At 51.3% G+C, this 27,314-nt stretch overlaps 1 protein-coding gene across 4 annotated transcripts in view; it reads left to right on the top strand.

The window, feature by feature from the left end:
- The first annotated feature begins 3,940 nt into the window (after positions 1 to 3,940).
- Positions 3,941 to 27,314, top strand: part of FXYD6 (FXYD domain containing ion transport regulator 6) — a 34,697-nt gene continuing 11,323 nt past the window's right edge. For 2 of the 4 annotated variants that reach the window (XM_020886724.2, XM_020886725.2), the window contains exon 1: positions 3,941 to 4,026. Coding sequence is in view for 2 of the 4 variants with exons in the window: in XM_070473523.1 (XP_070329624.1) it covers positions 6,961 to 7,009 (49 nt within the window). In the remaining 2 variants the exon portion in view is untranslated. Of the gene's footprint in view, positions 4,027 to 6,879; positions 7,010 to 27,314 lie in introns of those variants that run through there. The other 2 variants (XM_070473523.1, XM_020886723.2) reach the window with 2 other exon arrangements.

The following is a 27,314-nucleotide window of genomic DNA, read 5'->3' on the forward strand; positions in this document are numbered from 1 at the left end:
TCCAGATGATAACGGTGTTGGAGCAGTACCATTTCCAAAGTCAAGGAAAAGCAGGGAAGGAGAGTCAGCTCTGGCGGGGGGAGGGGGGGTGGGGGGCAGCGGGGGCAGGGGGGATGCGGGGTCAGATGATGGATCCAGTGTGAGTACCACTGAGCCCCTGGAGATAACTCCTCCAGGTTTCTGGGGTAAGGACCAGGCTGAGAGAGGGGGTCATTAGCCCCAAGTGCGTGGCAAAATCATGATTGTGGATTGGACTGTCCCGGAACAATGCAGAGCAGAGGACATAGAGCCCAGCACAGCTGCTTGAGGGAGAAGCTGAAGAGTTGGGGAAAGATCAGGAAAGGAGGAAGGGAGCATGACCAAGGAGTGCTTTTGAAGTGAGCAGAACTCTTTCAGCAAGGAGTTAGGAAATAGTTCTGTCTTAGGATCTGGGGGCTTAGCATTTGGCTGAGGTCTGGGATAGCATGCCTTCAAATTCCTACAAAGCAGAAGGAGTACAAATGGATCCAGAGTAAACAACTGGTGGGCAGGGTGTATTTGGGTCCTGCAGTCTTCACCCCAGGATGAAACAGCACCCAAAGGGACCTGCTAGGAAGGTCAGGGATCTCCTTGGATGGCTTCTGGTCTTGCTCTTTTAATTTTCCCTGCAGGCCCTCTGCTTCCTGTCCATGGCCATGTGACCGGGGTTGTGACATGCTGAAGGTCTGTGTCTGCCACAGGACAAGGCAACTGGGGGCAAGTGCTATCTACACGGGGTCTTAGCGGCACTACTGCAAAGTACTTCGCTTAGCTTTAAAGCATAGGTGAGTCTGTAAGCTCGAAACGGTTACACTACCCTTCCAAACCTTAAGTCTCAGCATGGCTCTTATTCTGGAGGGGTGGGGGTGGGGAGGGTTTTAGAGACGGTTTCTGTTCTTTCTCGTCCTCCTGTCACTGTGGCTGGGCACCCCCGCCCAGCTCTTTCCTTGTTCCCTGGCCTCTGGAGATGCAGGGTTCCCTTCGTTGGGGTGCAGGCCCATCTCCCAGCTTCACATGAGCCCTGCTCTCCGGACAGTTCCTCACCTTTGACTGTGGGATCCCCCACACTGCAGAGTCTGCCACTCCCCAATTCTTGCTTGCAACAGCTCTCTTAAGGCCCTTCAGAGGTTTCCCATTGTCCTAAGAATAAGAGTTGGATTCACCCAGGAACCACCAGGCCTGCCTGGACTGGCGTCTGCATCCTTCTCCAGCCTGTCTCTTCTGTTCCAGAGCCACGGCGGCTCCTTTCATGCATGTGCCTTCTGCCTCAGGGCCTTTGCACGTGTGACTTCTGTTCCCCTGTCAGAATCATCATTTCCCATCCCCACCTGTCACTCCAATTCTTGGCTCCTTCACCTCATCTCCATAACACCTCCTGACCATGCTTGCTTCTCAAATGCTACCTCTTCAGGGCCTAAAACCATTTTAATGACACATTTATCCATGGGGTTATTTGATAAATCTCTACCTCACCCATTGGTTCTAGTGTGTATTAGTCTCTCAGTTGTGTCCAACTTTTTGTGAACCCATGGATTGTAGCCCACTGGGCTGTTCTGTCCATGGAATTCTCCAGGCGAGAAGACTGGAGTGGTAGCCATTGCCTTCTCCAGGGGATCTCCCTGACCCAGGAATCAAACCCAGGGCTCCTACACTGCAGGCAGATTCTTTACTGGCTGAGCCACCAGAGAAGCCCCATGGCTCCAAGGGACCATGACTTTTCTTTCACTGTGCAGCCTGGAGCTTGGCCCGGGGCTCAATGCCCAGTAGCTCCTCATACCATAAATGTGTGGAAAGAATGAGGCAGTTGGTGACCTTTTTCACTGACATCCGCATGTGTCATAGGGGCTAGATGTGTTTCTTCCTCTCCTAGAAGGGAGCCAGGACTCCTGCAAGAACAAGCTTGTGTGTGACTCCATAGCTGTGTCACCCCAAACTCTCTCACTGTGGCCCTGGATGGACTGGGGAGAAGCACATTTTCAGCCCTTCCACATATGATGCAGCTCCTACTGTTCCTCTGTGGCTCTTTGCTGCCCTGAGGCACCTGAGTAATTTGGCCAAACACCATGGCATTCTCTGGTAAGAAAAGGGCTGGTATTAACAGGTGGCATGGCTTTGGAGTTCCGCTCCCCTGGCCTGTCCTTTCCCAAACAGACTTGCAGAGTCGGGGTCTGATGTGTTCTCACCAGGAGAAACTCTGAAAAACAACACAGTGAGGTGGCAGCTGGTAGCACTCAAGCGCGTCTGCGAAGGACACGGGCCTCGTGAGTGATGTGGCTTCATCTCTCAGAGCAGAGCAAAAAGAAGAGGGAGAAGGGCAGTTGGAACCAAGTGCTCATATGTAGAGCAACAGACAGGGGCAAATCCGTGTAAACTCACACGGATCTGAGAGATCTGAGCCAGGTTTTGATGAAAGAGCTTTGATTTTCACGGGCACCCAAGGAACTTTGGGGACTGGGCCAGAGTGAGGCGTCCACTCTGTCCAAGGTCCAGTGCTCATGGAGGCATCTTGTCTTCTCGAGCATTCCCTACTCTTTCTCAGTAGCCACTCATGGCTTCCACATCTGGGCAAAGCCTTCTGGAACCCATGTTTATTTCCTGCCTTGGGGTTTTGCGACTGGACCATTTCTCAAGATAATTCAGCCACAGAGGGTCCATCTGGAAGGTGGTTCTGGATTATCAAGTCCCTCTCCTTCACATCACAAATGAGAAAACTGAGGGCCAGGACTGGGAGTGTTGAGGTAAGGCTGGCAGTATCCGTGGTTCTAGGGTACAGGGTCTGTGAGGAAGCCCCTGTGGCCCCTCTACGGCTTGGACAGCTTCTCCCAGGAATTCCCGGCTCCATCCTGCCCGGTCCCCCTCCAGGCTCGTCTGGGCAGCTTCATGGCCGGCAGCGTGGCTTCCTGGCTACCAACCGAGTGGCCAGCCCTTGCTGTATCCGCGGTTTCTGCCAGCGCCTGGCCTGGAGCCCTTCCTACAGGCCCTGCTCCTCAGAGCAGCTGCCTGCTCGCTGGGCGCCCACTCTGCGCCCGGGCTCAGCCCCAGGGGTCAGTGCTCTCACCGCCATTTCACGAGGAAGGAAACTGAGGCTCCAGAGCGCCCTTCAGCGCTGTGCTCAAGGTCGCATCACGGGCGGAGTGGCCGAGCTAAGAGTTAAATCTCCTCTTTAAGGTTTGTGGTTCTCGAATTTGGACCTGAGAAGTGGACTGGGGACGGGGGCAGTACTGTGACCCTGCAGGGCAGGACGAGGGGCCCCGATGAGGAGGATCTGGGCTGCAAATCTGTGGTTCCGGCGACCCCCCGCCTCCAGCAACCCACCGGGCTCTCGCTGAAAATGACAACTCCAGCCGGAGCCGGCGCGCGCGCCTACGACACAGCCATTCATGCTTTAGGTGCGCCTTCCCCTTAACTGCCAAGCCTCCCAGTGAACGTGGGTTGCAGTGTCTGGTGCTGGGTTATTTTCTCGTATTTTTCCGTCCCCCTCCCCGCCTCCCCCCCCACCCCCCACCCCGCCCGAGTTTACTATTTCGGAGAGACACTAGCTGTGTCATCGTGTTTGTCTTTCTCCCTGCCCACCTCAGCCGAGGAAAACCAAAAAGCAACAGCTGGCGGCGGATGCGCGCGCGCTGGCCCGTCCCCGCGGCGGCCGTCTCCTGTTGCTTCTCCAAGCGGCCCGCCCTTTGAATCCCGCCCGCACCCAGGAGCTGCGGCGGCGCGCTCGAGGGGCGGGCAGCACCGGGCTGAGAAGGGGGTCCGCGCGCCGACGCTGCCCGGAGGCCGGCGGATGGTGACACCGCGGTCCCCGGAGCCCAGCCCCGGCCGAGCCCCCGCCCACCACTCCCCACCCCTGCCGGACCCGCCGCTCCAGCCCGCCCCCACCCTTCCCAGCAGGGGAGGCGGGAAAAACAGCGAAAGCCTCGCCCACCGCCCTCCCCCAGCCTCGCCACTCCCAGGCTCCTCCGGACTCGACTCATCCTCCTGGGATTGTCTCGGAGGGGACTCGCCGCGCAGGTAAGCGGCTGCAGAGGTGGCGAAGTTGGGTTCCTCTAACGAGGAGGGAGAGGGGCTGGGGTGGGGACCGATCGCGCGGCGCCAGGATGCTGCCAGGGTAGGTTTGTTTCGGAGGGTGTGAGCGGTTCTCGCCAGGCACACCGCTAGGGCAGCGGAGACCCGGTAGGAGATGGAAACCCAAAGGGGAGGTGGGCGTCGGAAGAGAAGAGGGGCCGTCGAGGGGGGAGACAGGACGTGGCGGTGGGGGTGAAGCTGTTCGGACAAGGCGTTTGCTGCTGCCCCGAGCTTGGGGCTGTGGTTTAGGGAGAGGGGGAAAGGGCTGCTCTCCTCGTACCAGGGCGGGTGGGGGCTAGTTTTCCCTTTGTTACTTGGAAGCTGTGGACACTTGAGTGTGGGGTTGTGAAGACGGGGGGAGGTGGCTGGCTGTGAGTGTGCACACACGAGCCATGCGAAATGGGACTTGCTGATTTGGCGCTTGGGGGACGGGGAGCTGGGGCTGGGCAGTGGGCACCGGGAGGAGGGGCAGGTAAAAAAAGGATTGGCGTTCCAGGGCATGGATTCATGAGAGTGTCTGCATCAGTGTTCCGCTCCTCTTGTCTAACCCGTCCTGGCTTCTTCCAGGGGGGCCCTAGTCCCCCCGCCCCATCCCCTCCTTTCCTGGTACCCTGCCCTCTTTCCCCAGCAGGGCTGGCCCTGGCACAGCCTTCCCCATTGTGTCTCTTGGGCTTCCTTGCTGAGTTGGAAGGGGCTCCTGGCACTTGCTTCTGGTCACTTACAAGTGGTGGCTGGTGGAAGAAGCACCCGAGGGTGGGAGCCAGGAGCAGGCATGCTTGGAGAATGGGTCTGGCTAGGCCCCCCGCTGCCCACATCCAGCCTCAGGGGTTGTGGCTTCCAGGGCTTCTCCCCGCCAGTGTGGCCTCTGTCTCCACTTCCTTTGTCTTCTTGGCATCAAGTGCTCTACCTAGGCCCAGATTTCCAGGTTTGGAGATGGATCAGTGGGCAGCTATGTCTTCCGTGGAAGGGCCCCCACTCTGGGGTCCCAGGGCCCTCATCGTGTATATGTGCTGATGTCTATATCTGTTTCTGCCTTGGCCTTTCTCACGTGACCTGCCCAGTAGTTGCCATGGAAACCCCTTTTCAATTCTCAGCCTCCCTCCTTTTCTGCCCATTCCTCACCTCCATATCTCCTCCCCTCCCCCCAACATGGTTGCCTAGATACTGATTATCCCTGACTTCTCTGGGTAAGAGACCCTGAAATGCTAGCTCCCACCTCACACTGATGTTGCCCCTAGCCACTCCAGCTCCCCCAACACACAGTACACATCACAAACACACCCCAAACATGCACGCTTGCCACACCACCCACACACTCAGACACATACCTACTTGCCACACACACTGCATAAACACACAGCACACACATATATCATATCACCTGTACACCATGTACACGCCAAATACACCGTGCATATATCAAACCACAGCACACAACCCACAAGGCTACACATACACCTGTCATTGAACTGTGTGTGTTTTCACACAGACCAGCAATAACTTATACCATTGCTTCCCTTCACACACACACACACACACACACACACACACACACACACACACACACACACACACACACACACACACACTACTTCTTCTGAACAGGTCTCCCGCTGGAGGAGAGAGCGCGGTTTCCTGCTTCATCCAGCCCTGTGAGGAGCGTGTAGGGGAAGGCTCAAAAAGGCTAGGAGGAAACATTGCCCTGAGAACTCTGCAGAAGATGGGGGGAGATGCACTTCCAGACTCCCTCAAAGGGGAGCCCCTCTCCTTCGTGCTAGATGCAAGAGGCTGGGCATGAACCAGAATTTAAATCTCTCCACACTGCTTCCTACCTGCCTGGACCCTAAGAAAGCCTGAGGCTCCTGGCCCCTCCTAGGAACCTCAGTTCTGCCCCTGAGGCTCCTGCCTAACAAGGGATCAGGCAGCTCCAAGACAAGCTGAGGCTCTGAGCCTCTTCAAAGGAAGGAGGAAAGGTGTGACTGTGTTAGGAGAGCAGGGAGGGCAGGGAGAGGAGACAAAGCCTGGAGGAGGGTTGGGAGGAGGAGGAGCAGGCAAGAGAGGAGCCAGGTGTATTTAGAAAGTATGGTAGGGTGATGGTGGGTGGGGAAGGAGTGTCCAGGCTGCCCTCTATCCCCCAGGGACACTTTCCTGCTTTCTCCTTGGCTCCTGCAAGCACATCTGTGTGTCTTGGTCAGGAAGCCAGTTTGCCAAGGGCTCCTGGATTGCTAGAGCTTTCCCAAGACATGTAGCTTCTCTCCGGGTCTGGTGGTAGACTCTGGAGGCCAGGGTCTCCTTTCTGGCCACCTTGTGATCTTTGGACTGACTTGGGCCCCACTTCATTCAATTATTCAGTGAATTGCTTTAAGTACCTACTATGTGTTCATTGCCAGGATCATGAGGAAGACACAGTCCCTGACCTCAGAATCCTAGATTACTCAGAGCCGGAAGGGGGATATCCAGTTGGGACATCATGCAAATGGGAAAACTGAGGCTCGGAGGTCACGCACTCCACTGTGGCTGAGGCCTCTGACTCTTCAGCCAGGATTTGTTGCACATCACTTGCCTTTTTTCCTTTGTTGCCAGCAATCATCTGGGGACTACCATGTCCCTTTCAAAGTGTGGGTGCCTTAGTGGATGGGGAGCCTGCTTCATTCTGTTTTCTTGAAGAATGTGGCCAGGAGAGGAGGGAGCAGAAGCAGTTCTCTAGACCCTGGAAACTCCCCGCAGCCATAGAGAAGCCAGAGCATCAGATCCCCGTAAGTCAGAGCCTGGCCCTGTCGGACCTCGCTGGCAGCCATCTGGATGGCAGACTGTGCCAGGCAGCCCCCAGGACTCACTATCTAACAAATCACTCACCAGCTTCTGCCTGAACACCTGAGGATGCAGACCAGTTCTGAGAGGCTCTTCCCCTGCCTGCCACATAAAGGAGGTGAGCCTGGGGGTGCAGACCCAGGTGTAGTCCTGGCTGTGCTCCAAGGGAAAGTGCGTTCATATCACAGATATCCCTTTTAGATGCAAACTGGGTTTCTGGTGATAGTCAGGAATGGCTTAGACTGATCTCCAGCAACTGAAAGCCTCCACGATTTTATTATTTTTTTAGTTTTTGGCCACACCACGCAGCATGCTGGATCTTAGTTCCCCGACCACAGATAGAACCCGAAAGCCTCCATGATTTTATTTTATTTTTTTAGTTTTGGCCACACCACGCAGCATGCTAGATCTCAGTTCCCTGACCACAGATCGAACCCCAAAGCCTCCAGGATTTTAGACCTCTGTTTTCTCATCTGCCAGTAGAGGGGTCAGATTTCATGATTTCTAAGGCATTTGTTTTCCTCCCAGTTTTCGTAGATTATACAGTCTTGAAAAAGATCCCTTTTCTCTCCAGGTGCCAGACTGTGCTTATAATTTTATAACACAGGGTTGTAGCTGAGCAGAGCAGGAAAGGGGCTGGTCTCTGGTCACCCCTGAGAAGGCTCCCCTTTCACCCTGTGAGACAGGAAATGCTCAAGAATCCGAGACCGAGTTCTTTTCTCCCAGGCTGCAGCCCCTGGCCCCTCCTGGACACCATGTCCTCTTGGTCTGTTTTGTCAGGATGACAGCCGGGGCCTGGTGGAGCCTTGGGAGATGTGGTCTCTGGAGGGACGAGGCCAGATTCACTTGGGCCTATGAATCCTCTGGACAGACAGCCTTGGGGCAGCCGGAGAGCGTGACAGGAGGCACTGGTCAGGGCTGTCTGTCTCTGATGAGACGCAGAATATCTCTGGCCGAGACAAAACCTTGGATCCCATTTGGCAGCATCTTCTCCGCCCTGGAATGGGAAGGGGGAGGGGAGACTCTGACCTGGAAAGTATGAAGTCAGCCTGGAGCCCACACAGGAACACACTTGTTACAAAGATGCCGGGGGAGCCGGAGGCTCGGGAGGGGGGCTGGGGCCCAGGGGCCCAGGGGACCAGGCTGCGGCTGTGGGAATGTGGCTGCTGCAGCTCAGAAGCTCTGATTTGGGGCCAGAGATGAGGGAGGAGCTAGTTAAAATGACAGTGACCCTCACGTGGCTGGAGGGCAAAGCCAGTCCTCGGGAGGGGACCAGAAGCAAGGTCTTAAGGTCACACGTACATCCCTTTAACAGTTGTTAACTGAGTCCCTCTCCTATGCCAGGTCCTGTGGGCTTTCCAGGACCCAGAGCCCTCTGAGATGATGGTTTCATTCCTCTGAGCGCTTCTGCCCAGTCCCTCCCTTTCTCCCCAGCTGACCTCACCCCACCTCCCACCCAGAAGGACCCCCTAACTTCCTTCTTCAACAAGCAGGGCCCCCGCACTCGCTCATGTGTGGCTCACACTTGCAGTCTCTCTCCCCTTCTCACTCATGCATAATATCCGTACCTGACACTCAGGCGTGAGCTCACGGGTTCCCTGCACCCTCTCACCTCGCCCAGCTGCAGTCTCTCACCCAGACCATGGTGATGGGCTGTCTCTCCTTCCACTTTCTCAGCCCTCATGCTGTTAATTACCACTGATCCTGTGGGCCAGTATTCCAACCTCTCCATGCCTGTTGGTGAGGACAGGTGCCTGGCACTGGCCCTTGAAGCTCTCTGGGTCCTGGCCGCAGCTATTGCACCAGGCACCTTCTCCATGTGATCATCCCGAGCCTTGGACTTCGCCTCTGCCTCTGCTCAGGCCCTAGCAGGAATGAACCCTTACTTCGGCCTGCAGAGCGGGGGATGGTTGCCTTTGGAGACGCACAGACTTGGGGTCTAATCGGGCTGCTGACACTTCCTAGTTTGCTTAACTCTTCTAAGCCTCAGTTTCCTTATCTGTCAAATGGGCCTGAGGATTGAGAAGGGCTAAGTTATGTCAAGTGCTTCTTTGTGCCTAGCGTATAGAACACGCTTGCTAGATATTAACTGCTATAATAATAATAATAACAATAATAATGACATATTGTTATTATTATTAGAATTTCTTTCAATTTTTTAGGACTTCTCAGGCGGTGCTAGTGGTTAAGAACCCATCTACCAGTGTAGGAGACATAAGAGATGAGGGTTCGATGCCTGGGTCAGGAAGGTCCCCTGGAGAAAGAAATGGCTACCCACTCCAGTATTCTTGCCGGGAGAACCCAATGGACAGAGGAGCCTGGTTGAGGCTATAGTAGTCCGTAGGGTCTCAGAGGGTTGGACACAACTGAAGAGACTTAGCACTCATTATTGTTACAGTGTCCTTTGAGGCCCCTCTCCAGTGCTCATTCTTTAAGATAGCTTTTCCTATTTCTTAGTAAGGGCTTCCCTGGTAGCTCAGAGGGTAAAGCGCCTGGCTTCCCTGGTAGCTCAGAGGGTAAAGCGCCTGCCTGCAATGTGGGAGACCTGGGTTCGATCCACCGGTCCAGGAGATCCCCTGGAGAAGGAAATGGCAACCCACTCCAGTACTCTTGCCTAGAAAATTCCATGGACAGAGGAGCCTGGTAAACTACAGTCCATGCGATTGCAAAGAGTCTGCACATTTCTTAGTAAACAGACAAACATTCCTTTTCCTGGTACCCCTGAAATACTCTGTTGCTTTTTCCCTTAGAGGACTTAGCTACTTTTGTCCATGCCTACTCCCCACACCCCCTCCTGCTTCTTTAAAGGCAAGGTCCATTTTTTCCCCAGACAGGGTGGTGCATGGTGTCAGACATGAAGCCCAGTGAGCATCTGTGAATTGAACATATATGGGAGAAAGTCCTCACCCACCAGAACATGTTGAAAGCCCACTTGCCCCTCCAAGCTGTCTCCTGCCTATCACTTATCCCCAGCTGCACACCACACACACCTAAAGTGGACATGCTTTTTGCCTATGTGACATCTTAGTCCGTCTGTTCCTTTGGTAGAGCTTGAAAACTAGGAATTTGACCTCATTGGAGGTCTGGGTGGGGGGGGGGGGAGGGCTTCCCAGGTGGCACTAGTGGTGAAGAATCCTCTTACTAATTCAGGAGATGCGAGAGATGCAGATTCAATCCCTGTGTTGGGAAGACCTCCTGGAGGAGGCCATGGCAACCCACTGCAGTATTCTTGCCTGGAAAATTCCGTGGGCAGAGGAGCCTGGCGGGCTACAGTCCATGCGCCCGCAGAGTCGGACAAGACTGAGGGACTGCGCACAGCTCAGGAGGTCTGGGAAGTGCTTAAGGATCGAAGGCAATGCAGGGAAGCTGATTCATCGTAGTGTTTTGGTGACTGGGATTTGATGGAGACCTGGAGAGTGGGCAGCAGGAAATGGGGGGAGGGGAGCACTGAGAAAGTTTAAAAATTCCTCTAAAATTCCACACAGATCCTCGAGTTGTTTTGAGCTTAGCTTGGATTTGACTTAAAAGGATAATGGTGCCGAACGTCTGATCCTTCAGTCATCGGCATTAACTGAGCAGCCACTCTGCAAAGTGTTGGAGATTCAGAGAATGCCTAGAAGGTGCCTCCCTTCTACGGAGCTCATAGTCTAATGGGGGACCCTGGAGAGAGGCGTGGGCCTTGGCTCTGTGGGGACTGGGGCAATGAGGCATATAACAGGAAGGAGGAGACAGTATGTTTCCTGAAGCTGAGACAAACAAGTAAGGTAAACCTCCACGCAGGCAAGTGACCAGGTTCAGTGTGTTTCCGAGTATACGGGTCCGTAGGTCAGGGATCATCCCATGTCATTTCCACCACCAGGCAAGTCAGCGTGAGCACAGAGTGCCCTATGGGCTCAACTGCCCACCCAGAGCTGTGCTTTCAAGCAATGGGCTGTTGGGCAGAGAGAGCGGAAGGGGCCAGTCAAGCTGCCTCGTACTGCGGTCTGCCTGTGGGCAGGGTCTCATGGGCCTGGCCCCTGGGCCTCTGGTCCTGGCAGCTGCTCTGAGTTTCTGTTTCTGCTGCTGGGACTGTTTGTCTGGCCTCTCCTGAATGGTCCTTTGTCAGCAGGCGTGGGGAGGGGATCCCATGGCTGGCCTGACTCACTCACTCACTCATACCCGCCCAAGCCTGCCCAGGGCCCTGGCCTAGGGCTTCTGTGCACCGCGGCCCACCATTCTGACTCCCTGGAACTGGACTGAGGTCCCCCTGGGGGCATAGGCGTGGGCCCCAGGCTGGCAGGTGGCAGGCCTGGTCCCGCCCCCTGGCTCCAGACAGCTCGTGTCCTGGGCCTGTGGCGGGGTCAGCCGCACAATGCTGCCCTGTGTCCCCGCCTCTGGGGGCTGTCAGGGGAAGCCACGGGTGACGGCTGGCCTGGCGCTGCCAAGACTGTCATATTCGGCGGTGATGGGGGGCTGGGGGTAGCAGCAAGGCCCTGCGACCCTGCTGGTGGGCCAGCTTGGGGTCTTTCCAAGGGAGTCTTTTTAGAAACCAGGCCTGTGTTTGTGATTTGTGAGTCTGGTGTGTTGCTTCTAAGAGAGGGCTTTATTTCTTTTTGTGGTCAGTTCTTTTCCTTTTCCTCAGAAGTAATTCCACATTAAAGACAAAGGTGCCTCCTTGTTCAAACAGTAAGTTCTCTGTGCTTGATGAAGGGGTTCTGTCCCTCTCACTCCCCCTTGTGCAGCTGGGCTGGATTGGGCCTGGGCTTGAGGACTGGGAAGAACTCTGCGTCATGGAGACCAGTAGGCCCACCCCGCAGCCTCCCAGCTGTTGGCGGGGGGGTGCCCTCCTCCATGAAGGAAGGATGGTGGGGCAGACCCAGAGGTGGGGCTTCTCAAGGAGACCCTGTCAGGCCTGATGGGAAGAAGGGGCCACCCTGGTGGGTGTCAGCTGCAGCGATCTGGGCCAGAGACCCCTGGCTTGCTTGTCCGCAGTCCAGCCGCCTCAGGGCAGTGCAGGAATTCAGTGAAGCGACTACAGCCACCGGGAGCCCCTCAGCCTGTTATAATGTCACCGCTCTCTGCTGTCTCCTCTGTCCCAGGCTTTGACTTCTCCATGCTCTCCAGCCCTTCTCTGGAACTTTGTAGTTAATTTTGATGCTATTAAACAGAATGCTTGATGTTTAATGCTTATTTGATGAGAATTTAACATGCAAATCAAGGGAAGACGTTGCATTTTCCTCTGAAGCCCACAGATCCATCCATGACCTGTAGTTGGACCCAAAGCACTTGTTTTAAAAGGCAGCTTTAGAAGCTGTTGCTGGGTTTTTGGCTCTGTGGTTCTGAACCGTAGAAGCCCAGCCCCTGTTACAGAAGCATCGGACATCACCAGCAGGGCATAGGGCTCCAAGCTGCTTGCCAGGAAGGTGACCAGACATGGGCTTGATGGGGTTGGGGAGCTGTTCTGTTTTTTTTTTAATGGGATTAAAAATTTCTTAAATTGTTTTTTAATAGACTTTTTAAAGAAAAATTTTAGATTTATAGAAAAACTGAACAGCTAGTACAGAGAATTCCAATACAACCCTCCTGCAGTTTTCCTGATTACTGTCTTAGTGTGGTATATTTGTTACAATTGGTGAAATAATGTTGATATAGTAAGTAAAGACCATCTTTATTCAGATTGCTTTAGTTTTCCCCTAATGTCCTTTTTCTATTCCAGAATCCCATTCAGATAACCACATTCCATTTAGTTATGTCTGCTCAGGCTCTTCTTGGCTGTGACCCTTTCTTAGACTTGCCTGGTTTTTGATGACCTTAAGAGTTTTGAGGAGGACTGGTCAGATATATTGTAGATATACCCTTCAGTGGGGACTTTGATGTTTTTCTTGGCTTACGGGTTTGGCGGAGGAAGATCACAGAGGTAACGTGTGATTTTCACCACACCAAATCAAGGGTGTGTTGTACCATCAGCATGATTTATCCCTGATGATACTGACAGGGAGGGCTAGGCTTCCAGTCCCTTTCTGCACCCCCACTTCTGCACAGTTCCAAAGCCTGGCAATAGGAGCTGTGCTCTTTCTCCTCCTCAAGACAAACATCAGTCTGTCAGCAGCACTCAGCGGCTGTCTGCACCACCCCAGCTCTTACAAGTCATGGGGTAACAGAGACCTTCCAGCCAGGAGAACCTTGTTAAAAAGAGAGCGTAAACCAGAATGTGTTGTGTGGCAAGTCAGTGCTAATGACAGATCACAGGTGCTCTTTGAGTCTGGAGAAAGAAGCCTGCAGTTCCGTCCATGGGCTGGAGTGGCAGTTGGACAAGGACAGCGTTTATCAGCCTCGGCTGCACACTGGAACGAGTGCGTGTGTTGCATGCTCAGCCATTTCAGTCGTGTCCAACTCCTTGTGACCCTGTGGACTGTTGCCTGCCAGCCTCCTCAGTCCATGGGATTCTCCAGGCAAGAATACTGGAGTGGGGAGACATGCCCTCCTAGGGGGGCTCTGCCCGATGCAGGGACCAAACCCAAGTCTCCTGCATTGCAGGCGGATTCTTTACCACTGAGCCACTGGGGAAGCCCTAGAATGACTGAGGGATTCTAAAAGTGACTGATGCCTTGGTCACACCTCCAGAGTTTAGAACTTGGTGGGACTTAGTTGATCCCCATTATTATTATGCAGAAGCTCTCCATGTGATCCTAAGATGCAGGATTGAGAACTGGACTACACAGGGAAGGGAAGGCCGTGCTCAGTGGAGGGAAGAGAATACTCAGTGGCTTGGAGCTCGATACACCTGTGGTGGGGGATGGAAGTAGATCATCTTAGCTGAAAGTACTGGGAGGAAACACTAGAAGGGTAGAAAAGATATAGAGGTATATATGCCAGGCTTAAAAGTTTTGATTTTTTAAAAAGTAAGTAGGGTATGGAAACACCGTGAATACACTTGAGTTTGATAGAGAAGTGATTAGCATACACGTTAGGTGTATTAAATCAGTCCAATTAATGTCCAAGACAGATTATAGGGAGAGAGTGAAAGATAGGTGCAGCTACTACAGTGTTGGGCTTCCCAGGTGGCGCTAGTGGTAAAGAATCCTCCTGCCAATAGAGGAGACCTAAGAGATGTGTGTTTGAAACCTGGGTCAGGAAGATCCCTTGGAGGAGGGCATGGCAACCCACTCCAGTATTCTTGCCTGGAGAATCCCATGGACAGAGGATCCTGGTGGGCTACAGGCCACGGGGTCACAAAGAGTCGGACACAACTGAGCAACTGAGCACGTAGGCACTACCGTATTACGTAAGGCACCACAGCAGCCCAGGGGAGCAGGGATGAGGGTCTGAACTACAGCGAGCAGTGGAAGAGAACTTACAGAGATCCTGCAGGAGTAGGCACGGCTAGGACTTTGCCACAGATAGGACGTGGTGTTCTGGAGGTGGGGAGCAAACCCTGGGAGCTCAGTGAGACTATAAGCTCCACGAGGCAGGGACTCTGTTGCTGCAGCTCCCCCAGTGATGACTGAGGTCCTGGACAACAGGAGGCCATCCGTACGTGTTGTTAATTTGGTTCCTGGAAGAATAATTATACCATTCTTTCCAAAATTATTCCTCGTTCCAAAATTATCCTCCTTTTCTCTACCAATTTCTCCACCTAAATGCAGGCAGGTCTTAGCTGTTTGGAAATCAATCTAATTCAATAACTTGGGCCAAGATGTAAATAACTGTTAGGATTGGAAGTATTTACCTTTCAAACAAAACATTTGGTGGAAATAAGAACCCTCTCCTTGGGATAATGTTGTGGGTATGGATATATTTTTGAGTAGGGATCGTCTTTATTTCAATTCTACACCTCAATCTAATTTTGAGCCAGACCAGGAAAAAAAAAAAAAAATGGGAGTGGGTTCTGCAGTGGCAACCTGCTCTGAAAGGCTGTCAGTTGCTGGGCTGGTAGTTCTGTTGGCATGCCCTGTGAGCCTGGTTCCAATGGCCAGGACCTCCTACAACCCGTCTGGGATACTGTCTTGCTTCCCGCATAGATGCAGATGTTCTGCTGGGCAGAGAGCAGCAGGGTGCCCAGCAGGTACTGAGGGGAGGCTTGGGAGGGAAAGAAGACAGCCCATGCTGGTGTGAAGCTCAGCTGAGAGTGAGTGATAGGAAGACATGTGAACAGCTGGGGTCCAGTGATGGCTGACGGATGAACCAGCCCTCCCGCCTCCTAAGGAGCTCTGGGGTCCCAGCCTTCACGTCAGTCATAGTGGACAGAACAGAGCTGGTCGGGAAACCATGAAAGGGGAAGAAAATGACATCATTGGTGTCAATGTTAAAGCTGTTGAATTTTACCTGGGTTATTCTCTTGTCCTGTTTTTTCTCCCCTGGACTGGGTCAGACCACTTCCATCCAATGAGCCCTGCTTGGTCTCAAGTCAAGGTCAGCATTTTTATTTCCCTATCGCCCATGCATTGCTGCATTTGCCAGGGAGGCAGCAAGGAAGAGTGGAAAAAACCTAGCATGCGGCATCCACAGAATTAGGGGCCGATGCCAGCTGTGCCATTGTTAGCTGTGGGGCCTTGGACAAGTGATGTAACTCTGAGCCTCACCTTCTCAAGTCTGTAAAATGGCCCTGATATCCAACATCTCCTGCAGCTGTGATGATCCTTTGAGCTGATGCTTGTGAAGTTGTTTGGTAAGTCAGGCATCTTACAGATATTTGGTGTTAGAGGCATCACCACCATCATTGTGATCATCCCCTCAGCCATCATGGGCAGGGACCAGGGTGGGTGGATCATACATAACACGGTTGGTCCCCCTTTGTCTTACGACAGCCACAGTTACACTCGAGGGTCTGAGGCTGAAGGACAGAGTCTCTGGTCCGATAGACCTTACTCCAATCTCCCTTAAACCCAGGAGGCAGGAGGACCAGGGCGTCCTGGACACAGCATCCCAGTCTTGCAGAAGTTCGCTTCCCCCACCAGCCCCCTGCAACCCCGGGAGTCTCAAGAGCCCAGGCCTCCTAGGGAGACACCCTGAAGGGGCCCCTTGCGGGAGGCAGTGGCTTCTCCTGTGAGGCCTCTGGGTTAGGAAGAAGACTAGGCGTGCTGACCGCGGGGTGGGGCACCTGAGCTCCACCAGGGCTAAGCCTCAGGCCCCTGGCCGCTGCCCAGCAGGCTGCTGGGACAGCAGAGACCCTGTGTCTCCTGTGGGGCAGCCGCCCTGCAGGCAGAGTGGGATGTGAACTGGCTTCTCCCAGGAGTTGCAGCTGTCTGTTGACCCTTCTCTCCACACCACGCCCGGGCACATTTTCCTTTCACTGCTCTTCGGAGCACTGGTGTGACTGGGGCAGGCAGGGCCTGGTGAAGGCTCGGGGGGAGCCAAGGATGGAGGCCCAGCTGGGGGCTCATGGGGAGGAAGACAGCGTGGAGCCTTGCTTGATGTTTCTCCAAAGTAGATTTCTTTTCTCAGTAGTCTCCAGCCTCTTCTTGCTTTGCCACCTAGTCCATCCCTTGTTCGGTTTCCATCAGGAGCGCCTTTTCTTTGTTGTTCAGTCGCTAAGTCGTGTCTGACTCTGTGACCCCATGGACTGCAGCACGCCAGGCTTCCCTGTCCTTCACTATCTCCTGGAGTTTGCTCAAGTTCTTGTCCATTGAGTCCGGGATGCCATCCTACCGTCGTATCTTATGTTGCTCCTCTTATTGGCCAGCCTCCATTCTATTCCGGAGCCTCTTCCTTTTCACTTTGCCTGCCCCTCTTGCACTTCTCTTTGGGCCCCCTCCCCTGGTCAGCTTCTCTTCTCTGGGATTTCTTTCCTTTTCTGTCTCACGTCCTCTGTCTAGCTTCTGGGTCTCTGGGTGGGGGCTCCCGCACTTGGGGTTGGGAGGCTACGTCACCCGCCTCAGCTGCGACAGGCAGATCTGCGCGCCTCACGCCTCCTGTCGGCGGCCCTGGGTAATGCAGCCTGTTTTTCTGGAGGAAGAAGAGGGCAGTGGCCCCCGGAGGCCTTTGGATTCTGTTGAGCCCGGGTCTGCCTGCTTCTGCTGTGGATCGAGGCCTGTCCCCGTTCCTGTTGTGAGGACGCTGGAGCCTTCCAGGGGTGGAGGGAAGTGAAAGGAGGCCACTGGGGCCTTTCCCCAGCTCTGTTCTCTGTTTCTGTTCCCCATTTCCCAAGAGAAGCTAGAAAATCAAGGCGGAAGCTGAGGAAGGAGGGGGGAATAATGATATTAATAGTATCAGCAGTTGATACTTTAAAAGCACTTGCTATTTACCAGTCAGAGACTTCCTGCTGTGACATGATACCCCTTCCTTGCAAATGATCCAAACCATGCATCTGGTTGAGGCAAGACAGGGAGCCTGTGGGGCCGGCCAGAGCACACCTGGCGGGGACCCTCTCCCCATCTCTTCTCCCTGCTTCTCTTTCCTGCCAGCTCCTTCCTGGTGAGATGCTGCCTGACTTCTCCGCACCAGATTCCCCCACCCCCACATCTCACACCTTGGCTGCTGTGAACCCTCTTCTATTGCTTCAGACTGTGTGACAACCCGTGAGGGACACTGAAGTTTCAAACCCAGTCCTTTCAGCACCAAGGGAGGGGCTGTGATTGGCAGCCTCCAGTAGAGCTTCAAGGTTGGAGCTGGGGAGGAGCTGTCTACTCTCCAAAAGGAGATACCAAAGGGATGGATGTGGACGAATGATAACTGCTTATGCACAGAGGCTAGTTCACCTAATCCTCACAGCTCCTGAGATTCCTGTTTTACAGTTTCAGAAGCAAAGACTCCAAGAGGTAGAGTGACTAGTTCAAGACCCCAAAGCCACTGAGTAGCAGAGAGGCAGGATGGTGGAGAGATTCAGAGCAAGTACTTGGGAGCCAGATTGATTGGGTCTAAATCCAGGCTCTGCTACCTTCTGGCTCTAGGACTTTAGACAAGTTGCTTATCCTTTCTGGTTTCAGTTTTTCCATCTGTATAATGAGGAAAATCATAAATGGAGCCATTTCCTAGAACTACCGTAAGGATTGAATGAATTAGTACATATAAACCACTTAGAACAGTACTTGGCATGCCATGAATGCCTAATAGCTGTTAGGTATTGTTATCACAGAGCTTTACAGTTTAAAGGACCTTCACGTATATTACCTCATTTGACTTTTATAATAGCCTTGGAAAGTGGGCAGCGGGGTTGGCTGAACTTCCAGATCCCTCCATGCTATGCTGTCAACTCTGACCTAAGCAGCTGCACAAATTCCATACTCTCTTACCAAAAAAAACACCCTCTCCAGTGAACAACTCTCTATCCACAAGGGGATAGAAATTCTCTCTTGGGGGTGAGCTGGCAGACACTGTGAATCCCACTGTCTTTCTCTCAGGGGTTCGTATGAGGCCAGCGACGCTAGGACTTGGTTGGTAAATGATTACCCAGAGGCAGGAGTCCCCTCTTTACAGAGTTCATCTGATTCTCTCCGGGCCCGAGCCTTGCAGCCTAAGCCCACCGGATTGGGACAGCAGCAAGGACTAGAGTGGCAGCTGCCAGGGACGTGAGCCCTCTGCGAGCAGCAGTGCAGGTGGCCCGGTGTGGCCTTTGTCCCTGAGTGGGTGTGAACCCTCCCCTGGGGTGTGGGGCTGGGGGCGCTGGATTCCTGGGCTCACAGCAGGAAGATTACCCTTCCTCCCTCAGCAGGGAGGCAGGCTGAGCTGGGCGCAAGTATGGAATCCAGGTCTCATCCATCAAGGGACCATTCTTTCTCTGCCTCAGTTTGTTTCCCTTTAAAATAGGTTTGATGGTAACATATATTTTTCAGGCTATTTTTAAGATTCAATGAGAATGAATATTTAAAATAGTAAGAATAGTACCTGACCAATATTCTGTTTATCATGATTATTATCATTTCTTATATCCAATCCTGGCCCCAGACTGGGCTGTAACTATGGGCTTCTCATCCCAGCATTCTCCTTTCCTTCTATAGAGTCCATAGAATGATTCCAATGCTCCCAGAAGGGCTCGGTCCCATTGACTCCCAAACTGCCAGTCGCCAGCACCTTGCTTATTCCTACAGCCAAGCTCACAGCTGGACGACTCACCTAGAAGACTAACCTGTCTTGGTTCCACATCTGCTTTCACACTGTGGTCCAGGCTTCTGCTTCCAGAAGTATGCAGTCTGAGTGGGGCAGGGCTTGTGTACCTGCAGGAGCTCCAGCCATCAATGTCCCTGAGGTTCATGCCATTGGCTCGAGTTCTGCCTCAAGTGGATGGGCCTGTGGGAAGCATTGTATGGAGGCTTCTACGGTCAAGAAAGCTGCAGCTGTATCTTGCAGCTATATGAGGAAAGGGGGTTTTGAGCCTTCTGTTGCTGTTTAGTTGCTAAGTCACATCTGACTCTTTTGTGACCCCATGGAGGTCCTCTGTCCATGGGATTTCCCAGGCAAGAATACTGGAGTAGGTTGCCCCTTCCTCATCCAGGGGATCTTCTTTTACCACTGAACCACTAGAGAGGCCCCCTTGAACCTTCCCAAAGGGGCCAAAGATAGAGAAGAATCACCTTGCATTTTACAAAAACAGATGATGAAACTTGGTGATAGCTGATTTCTGAGAGCTTCAAGGTCCAAGAGTGTAGGGCACACTGTGGGGGTTTGAGGCCATGGTGTGGTCCCTACCTCTGTTCTAGGCCACTTGTTACCTGGGACATGAGGTGAGGGACAGACACTCCCCATCCTGAAAGCAGCTTGGTACAGAGAAGATGGAGAGGAGTGCTGAGCTCAGTCAGGAAGGACCCCGAAAAACCCTCAGGAGTGCTTCCAGACAGCAGTCATATAGGTGATGACTGTCCTTTAGTTTGATTTCTTTTTCTCCTTACATAAAATCCCAAGAGAGCTTTGAATCAAAGCATCTAAGTTGGGAAGCAGAAGGTGATGAGCAGTTTAGAGAGAAGGGCAGCTGCATGTGAGTGGAAGTGATGCTTTGCTTGAGTGCAGAGGACACCTGGCTGCCTCAGCGGGGATGGGGAGTGGGGAGACCAGGGGGGCAGAAGGGGTGCCCGAGAAGATCAAAGACAATATTCCAGCCTGTGTGGCCTGGAGGCATTATGTCACCCACATTCTCATAAAAGCACAGTGCACCTCAAAGCCAGGCCGGGAGTTGGGCCTCATCCACCAGATTATACTGACCATATACCCTAGCCTCATTTGTGAGCACTTATGATTGAGGACCAAAGGTACCATTCATGGAGGGCGTGCATGACCCTTTCATAGAAACAGATGCTAAGGAGGCTTGAAAGGGCTGCTGGAGCCAGGCCCCTGACTCCAAAGAGATCAGACTTCTTGCCTTCTATAATATTTTCCTCCCAAACTGTAAGACTTACTAAGGTCTTAGGAATGTAAAGCATCCATCTTTTCCCCTATAAATCAGACCAGTTTGTCTGTGATAATTTTTAGTCTCTGCTTTCAGCCGTTAGCCCGGCCTTAGATCATTCAGATCTATGCTACAGTTCACGTCCAACTCTTTGCGTCCCCATCTACTGTAGCCCTCCAGGCTCCTCTGTCCGTGGGATTTTTCCAGGCAAGAATACTGGAGTGGGTTCATCAGGGGATCTTCCTGATTCAGGGATTGAACCCAGGTCTCCTGCATTGCAGGCAGATTCTTTACCAACTCACTCACACAGCGCAGCAGAATAATCAGAAAGGACTGTTCTGATCATCTCTTTGCCTCCTGTTGAGAGAGTGAGGCATTGGCCCCCAAGCCTTCTGAAGACGCTTTGTGGACGTGGTTCCATCAGGCACCTTCCCAGAAGCCAGCACGGCCCCCTTGACATCTGACCAGCCAAAGGCGGTCTTTATCTTTTTGGACAAGCCACACAGCATGTGGGATCATAGTTCCCCAACCAGAAATTGAACCCGTGCCCCCTGCAGTGTAAGTGCAGAGTCCTAACCACTGGACCGCCAAAGAATTCCCTAAAGATGATCTTCTAATGCGGAGCCAGGAGCCTGTCAGTGCTTCTCCTCCCTCCTCACTGCCTCGGTCACCACATTCCTGTAGGTGCCTTGTCTTCTTTCCTGGCTCCAGCCAGGCTGCTGGAGCGCACTCAGGCATTGCCCGGCCTGCTTGTTTCGCTCATGGTACTCCTCTCCTCCAGCCCTGGCCTGCCCGGCGCCCAGTGCCAGCATATCAGAGCTGCAGGCAGGAGCTGGGGGTGTGAGTTCTGGGTAGATGCATTGGCTACATCACTTCTCTGTTGGCACTTCAGATTCCTCAAATAAAGAGCTTTCATCTCAATCATTCCAACTCACTGGCATTCAGTGGTTCTAAGTCCATCTGGTATACCTCACATCGTGCTTATATCCTATTTATACACAGCAAAATCTTCTTTAAACAGACTTCTTTGTTCCAAAGATTTGGATATATCATAGGCTAAATCTTGTCCTCTGGCATGCAATAACAGTCTAGGGTAACCAGTTAGCCTCAACAATGAGCCCAGGTATTCTTAGGGCTTCCCTGGTGGCCCAGATGGTTAAGAATCCGCCTGCAATGCAGGAGACCCAGGTTCGATCCCTGGGTCAGGAAGCTGCCCTGGAGAAGAGAATGGCAACCCACTCCAGTATTCTTACCTGGAAAATCCCATGGACAGAGGAGCCTGGTGGGCTACAGTCCATAGGGTCACAAAGAGTCAGACACGACTGAGCGACTAACACTTTCACTTTTCCAGGCATTCTGTGATCCCATAAAGGTCCCCTTCTGGCATGTCCTTTCTAGGGAGGGGGCCTTATCTTTCTTTGGGGATCCTGCCAGGACCCAGGCCTTGGTGATCCCTCTGGGCACATTTTTGATGGGCTGAACCCTAGGGAAGGCAGGCAGGTGGAATGCCAGGGAAGGGAAGTGAGGCCTTGGGGGCTGAGTGAGACAGAGATGAGGATGAGATGAGAATGTTTCCCTGTAATTTGGAGCTTGTGCATTTTAAAGGAGGTTGTTTCTGAGTTATTTTCACAATAGAACTGGGTATTCTGATCTACCTCACTGCTTCGTGGAAGCAAAAATAATATAGCGTGATGCTATATCATCAGCTCGTGGCTTCTCTTTCTGAGCAGCTTTTACCCGGCAATTATGTGAAATTATGTGACTCAGTATGGAAAGATAATCACCAGAGAAACTCTTCTGATTGCTGTCTCCTGCACATGCAGAAAAGCAACTGTGCAGACGGCAGAGAGATCAGGGAGGGAAATTAACATGGACAGGCTGTTGCCACCGGAAGTGTCAGCTGTTCACCAGTGTCGAGATAAATGAGAGCGTGGAACGGAGCAGGAAAATGAGTGGAAACTGAATTCTTTCTCTGAAGATGCTTCAGAGGAAGCACAAGGTGGCTGGTTCCGTTTTCCAGATGGGGAGGACAGTCTGAAAGATCTAGAGTTCCAGAGGTTCCCCACCTCCGTCTAAAAGTGAGGACTTTGCCAGATCCCCATCCCAGGGGGCCAAGTCCACAGGCTTTCCCAGGTACGGGGTCCATGATCTCATATGTGCAGGTGGCTAATGTGATGTTCCTGAACCCCCTCTCCTAGCTCCATCCAGCTCTGCCTTGCTTTTTCGTCTTCCAAAGATCCCCCTCTACCATTTCATCTACTGCTTAGACTCTGTGGCCTGGAAATGGGGTTTACCACTCCTACCACCTCTTAACCTCCCCCTCCCCTCCGCCAGCTCTGAGCAGCCTCGCCTCCTTTCTGGGAGAAAGGAATGTGTGGTGTAGGACGAAGAGGGGGCAGTTGTGTGGGAGGGAGAGGAGAAAGAGATAGAGTTCCTCGGTGCAGGCACACTCTGTCTGCGTCCTTGGCCACTCGACTCAGGGGCAGTGCCAGAGGGACCAGCGAGATTTTAAAAAATGAGTGTGGGGGCCAAGAGGTCCCCCGAGGAGGCTTATGCTGAGGTGTGGCTGGTGTAGTCCTGGCCTGGGCAGCAGCTTGAAGGAGGAGAGTTGGTCTCTTTCCAAATCTGTAACAGTATTTCTTTCAGCTCACTGTAACTTGATCAGAAGTGTTTTCTTTAGAATACAAAGACAGGTCTTTACTCTTTAGCCTGGCATGCAAGATCCTCTAGAGGCTGACTCCAGCTCTCTTATCAGAATTCTCACCACCCACACTCTCATGCTTTACACAACTCGATTATTCACTGTTTTGGAAGGTATCTTACTCTCAAAATGGCAAATACTTGGCAGATGGCTGTCACGGCCCCTCCTGCGCTGTGCAGACATCACAGATGGATGAAGGCCCTCACATCTACCTGCCCTCATTCAGAATCCTTCTGAGGAGCCACTTTAGGTGGCCACTCCTGAATGAAGTACCTTGAGGTGCAACTTGAACTGAACTTGAAATTGAATACTGTTTGTGATCCCCGTTTTCCCATCTCACTGCCTTTGCTCATGCCGTTTCCTCTACCAGAATGCCTTTCCTTTTCCCTTGTCTTACCCCAGTCCCTCAGAGTCCCATCCCGCTTTCAAGGTTCAGCTGGAATGTCAGCTCCTCCGTGGAAACCCCCCAGGTGCCCTGTCGTATTCCCTGCTCCCTTTTCTGTGCCTGCCACGCTGGCTACTCCTCAAGTGTAGTCTCCGCCTCTTGTGAAGCTCTCCTCACATTTGCTGAAATATCTTGAGTCCTCTGCTTCCAGACACTGCCCCCCGTCTTGTTCTCCTGTTTATCCCTTGCAGAACCTGGAATTGTATAACTCCGTTTAGGAATTCAGTGTGTATGTGTGTGTGTTGGGGTGGGGGGGTTTCCTTGAATCTCAGCATCTATGGAGGTAATTGGGTGGAGCTGTGGAGAGCTGTGGCAATGACTAGTGGCCTGGGACCTTGACCTCTGTCCTTCCTCTTCCCTGGAGGGGCCTTGCTTGCCTCATAACCCCTCTGCTGGCTGGAAGCAGTCCCAGCTGCTGCCCCTGTTCAGGGGAGGGAATTAGACAAAGGCTTGAATACTAGAAGGTTGGAATTACTGGGCAATGTTAGATCTGCCCCCCAGAAGGGTGAGATGATAAAGAAAAACGTGAGTTTACAGCTAGTAGGTCTTCATTAAAGAAAATTCTAAGATGTTCTCCAGGAATAAAGAAAATGGCTTGATGGATGCCCGAGATTCGAAAGGAATCATAAACAAGGGGGTTAGTAAATACATGCCATGAGTTATCTGCCGCAACATAAAAGTCACTTGAAACAACAGATGTTTACTGTCTCACACAGTTTCTGAGGGTCAGCAGTCAGGAGTGGAGCTTGAGTGGTTGTGCTCTGAGCCTTTGATGAGCTTGCAGTCAAACGGGCGCCAGGGTGATGGTCGGTGAAGGCCGGATGATCAAGCTCGGTTAGTGGTTCATGGGAGCCTTAACTTCCTTGTGGGCCTTTGAACCGAGCTCCTCGGTTCTTTGCCATGTGAGCCTCTCCACAGGGATGCCTGAGCATGCTTAAAACATGGCAGGTAACTTTCCCTAGAGCAAGCAATCCTTGAGAGAGAAAGCAAGAAAAGAAAGCTGTGGTGCCTTTTATAATCTGATACTGGAAGTAGCATATCAATTCTGCCCTGTTTTTACTGGTCACCCAGACTAGCCCTGGTGCACTGTGAAAGGAGCCTGTACAGAGGTGTGGATGCCAGGAGGTATTGGGGGCTCTCTTGAAGGCTGGCCACTATACACACAGGTGAATCTATAGACAAGTGTTTCTTTCCAAGAAATACAAACACTAATACCTACTTCATATAATTAAGAACAGAACTGAAATTTTGTACAATAATAGCATATGTGTCAGGAAGGGAGTGTATTTTTCAAGAATATTTTACCTTTTAACTATTACACATTTTGGCTTCCCTGACAGCTTAGTTGGTAAAGAATCTGCCTGCAATGCAGGAATCCCCAGTTTGATTCCTGGATAGGGAAGATCCACTGGAGAAGGGATAAGCTATCCACTCCAGTATTCTTGGGCTTCCCTGTGGCTCAGCTGGTAAAGAATCCACCTGCAATGTGGGAGACCTGAGTTGGATCCCTGAGTTGGGAAGATCCCCTGGAGGAGGGTATGGTTACCCACTCTAGTATTCTTGTCTGGAGAATCCCATGGACAGAGGAGCCTGGTGGGCTACATACAGCCCATAGAGTTGCAAGGAGTCGGACATGATTGAAGCAGCTGAGCACGCATGCATGCCTAGTGGATAATACTCCGTGCTTTCACTGCCATGGGCCTACATTCGATCCCTGGTTGGGGAACTAAGATCCCACAAGCCATGTGGCACAACCAAAAAAATAAATTAAATCTTTGTGAAATTGAATACTGTTTTGGTCTGTTCAGAGGCTAGGTGGCTTATAAACAATAGATGTTTATTTCTCATAGATCTGGAGGCTGGAAAGTCCAAGATCCAGGTGCCAGCAGATTCAGTGTCTGAGAATAGACAGACACTTTTTCCTGGCTGATAGACAGCCATCTCCTCATTGACCCCTCACATGGCAGAGGGGCAAGAGGGTTCTGTGGGGTCTCTTTTATAAAAGAGCACTAATCCCATCATGAGGGCTCCCCCAGCTCATGATCTAATTACCTCCCAAAGGCCTACCTCCAAATACCGTCTCATTGAGAGTTAGGTTTCAACTCATGAATTTTGGGGACACAAACATTCAGTCTATAGAAAATACAAATGGTCAAATTCCAAAGGTAACTACTAAAAGACTAGAAATAACTTGGATAATTTCTTAAGCAGTAGAGGGAGAAAATAAATTAGAAAAAAAAATCAAAAGAGAAACACATATAAGAAAAGCGGGGGGAAAAACAGGTGGTAGAAATCAGACCAAATATGTCAGTAATCACAGAAAAGTTAAATGGAGTAAACTTGACAGTTAATAATCAGGTTGAATTTTTTTATCTAGCTGTTTACTGTAAGATGATAAGATACACACAATGCATAAAGAAAAGTAGAAAGTAAAGTTGAATTTAAGAAGGGATTCATTTGTAATCCTAAAAGAGCCAACTCACAGGACAATATAACAATTTTAAACTTACTGTTATAATATTATAAGAAATTTGGGGATAAGTTTATAAATCCTTCCTCACAGTGGTAGATTTTAAGGCAACTTTCTCAAATTGGTCACACAGTCAAAATATGAGAAAACATATAGAAATTTCAACAATATGGTTGTTGAATGGCATACAGGGGCTTTCCTGGGAGCTCAGACAGTAAAGAATCTGCCTACAATACAGACCTGGGTTCAGCTCCTGGGTTGGGAAGATCCCCTGGAGAAGGGAATGGCAACACACTTGAGTATTCTTGTCTGGATAATCTCACAAACAGTGGAGCCTGGTGGGCTACAGTCCATGGGGTCACAAAGAGTCAGACACGACTGAATCAACTTAGCATGCACACACGCAATGGCATATAGAACTTTTTTCCCAACAATAAAATAATTTGTAATTTAATACATGGAATATAGTTTTTGAAGTGAATAACCATATACTAGATCATAAAGCAAGTCTCAATAAATTTCAGGATGTCTGAATCCTACAGAGCACATTCTCTGACCACAGTGCACTTAAGTTAGAAGTTAGTAACAAAAGTAAATTTAAAATCACTATACATTTGAACATTTAAAAAAATGCTTCTTAATGCACAGGTCAGATAAATTATAGCACAAGTCTAAAATACTAAGAACTAAACAATAATCAAAAAGTCACATTTCAAAGCTTATATTTGGAACAAAAGTGGCACTTAGAAGGTTATAGTCTTAAATGCTAATATTAGAAAACAAGAAAGGCTAAACATTAATGAACTAAACATACAATAAAAGAAGACAAATCTAAAGAGAAAACAGTGGAATAAACCCAAAGAATGTATAAGGGTAGTAGAATTAAGAATAATTTAAAACACTGTAAAGAGGATCAACAAAATTAAGAGTTGGTTCTTTGAGAAGACTAATAAAGCAGTTAAATCTCTAGTGAGTCAAATCAAGACAGAAGGGAGTCATCACAACTAAACAAAATTAACAATGTTAAAAAACATAATTCAGATCCAACAAATTAATGATTTCTAATGATAGCTAGAAAATACTACAAACAACATTATGGCAATAAATTTGAATAGAAAAGGGAACATTTCTATAAAAATTATAACTCACTATATTCAGGGAAGTTCCCCTGGAGGAGGAAATGGCAACCCACTCCGGTATTCTTGGCTGGGAAATCCCATGGACAGAGGAGCCTGGTGGCCTGCAGTCCATCAAGAAAAAGGTAGAAATTTTGAGTGGTGAGTGTGTGGGTGTGTCTGTGTGGGTGTGTGTGTGCACGCTCAGTCCCTTCAGGTGTGTCTGATTCTTTTGCAAATCCCCTGGACTGTAGCCCACCATCCTCCTCTGGCCGTGGAATTCTCCAGGCAAGAGCACTGGAGTGGGTTGCCATTTCCTTCTCCAGGGGATCTTCCCGACCCAGATTGAACCTGCGTCTTCTGTGTCCCCTGCATTGTTAGGTAGATCCTTTTAC

The sequence above is a fragment of the Odocoileus virginianus genome, chromosome 10 (assembly GCF_023699985.2).
Source record: "Odocoileus virginianus isolate 20LAN1187 ecotype Illinois chromosome 10, Ovbor_1.2, whole genome shotgun sequence".
Classification (NCBI taxonomy): Eukaryota; Metazoa; Chordata; class Mammalia; order Artiodactyla; family Cervidae; genus Odocoileus; species Odocoileus virginianus.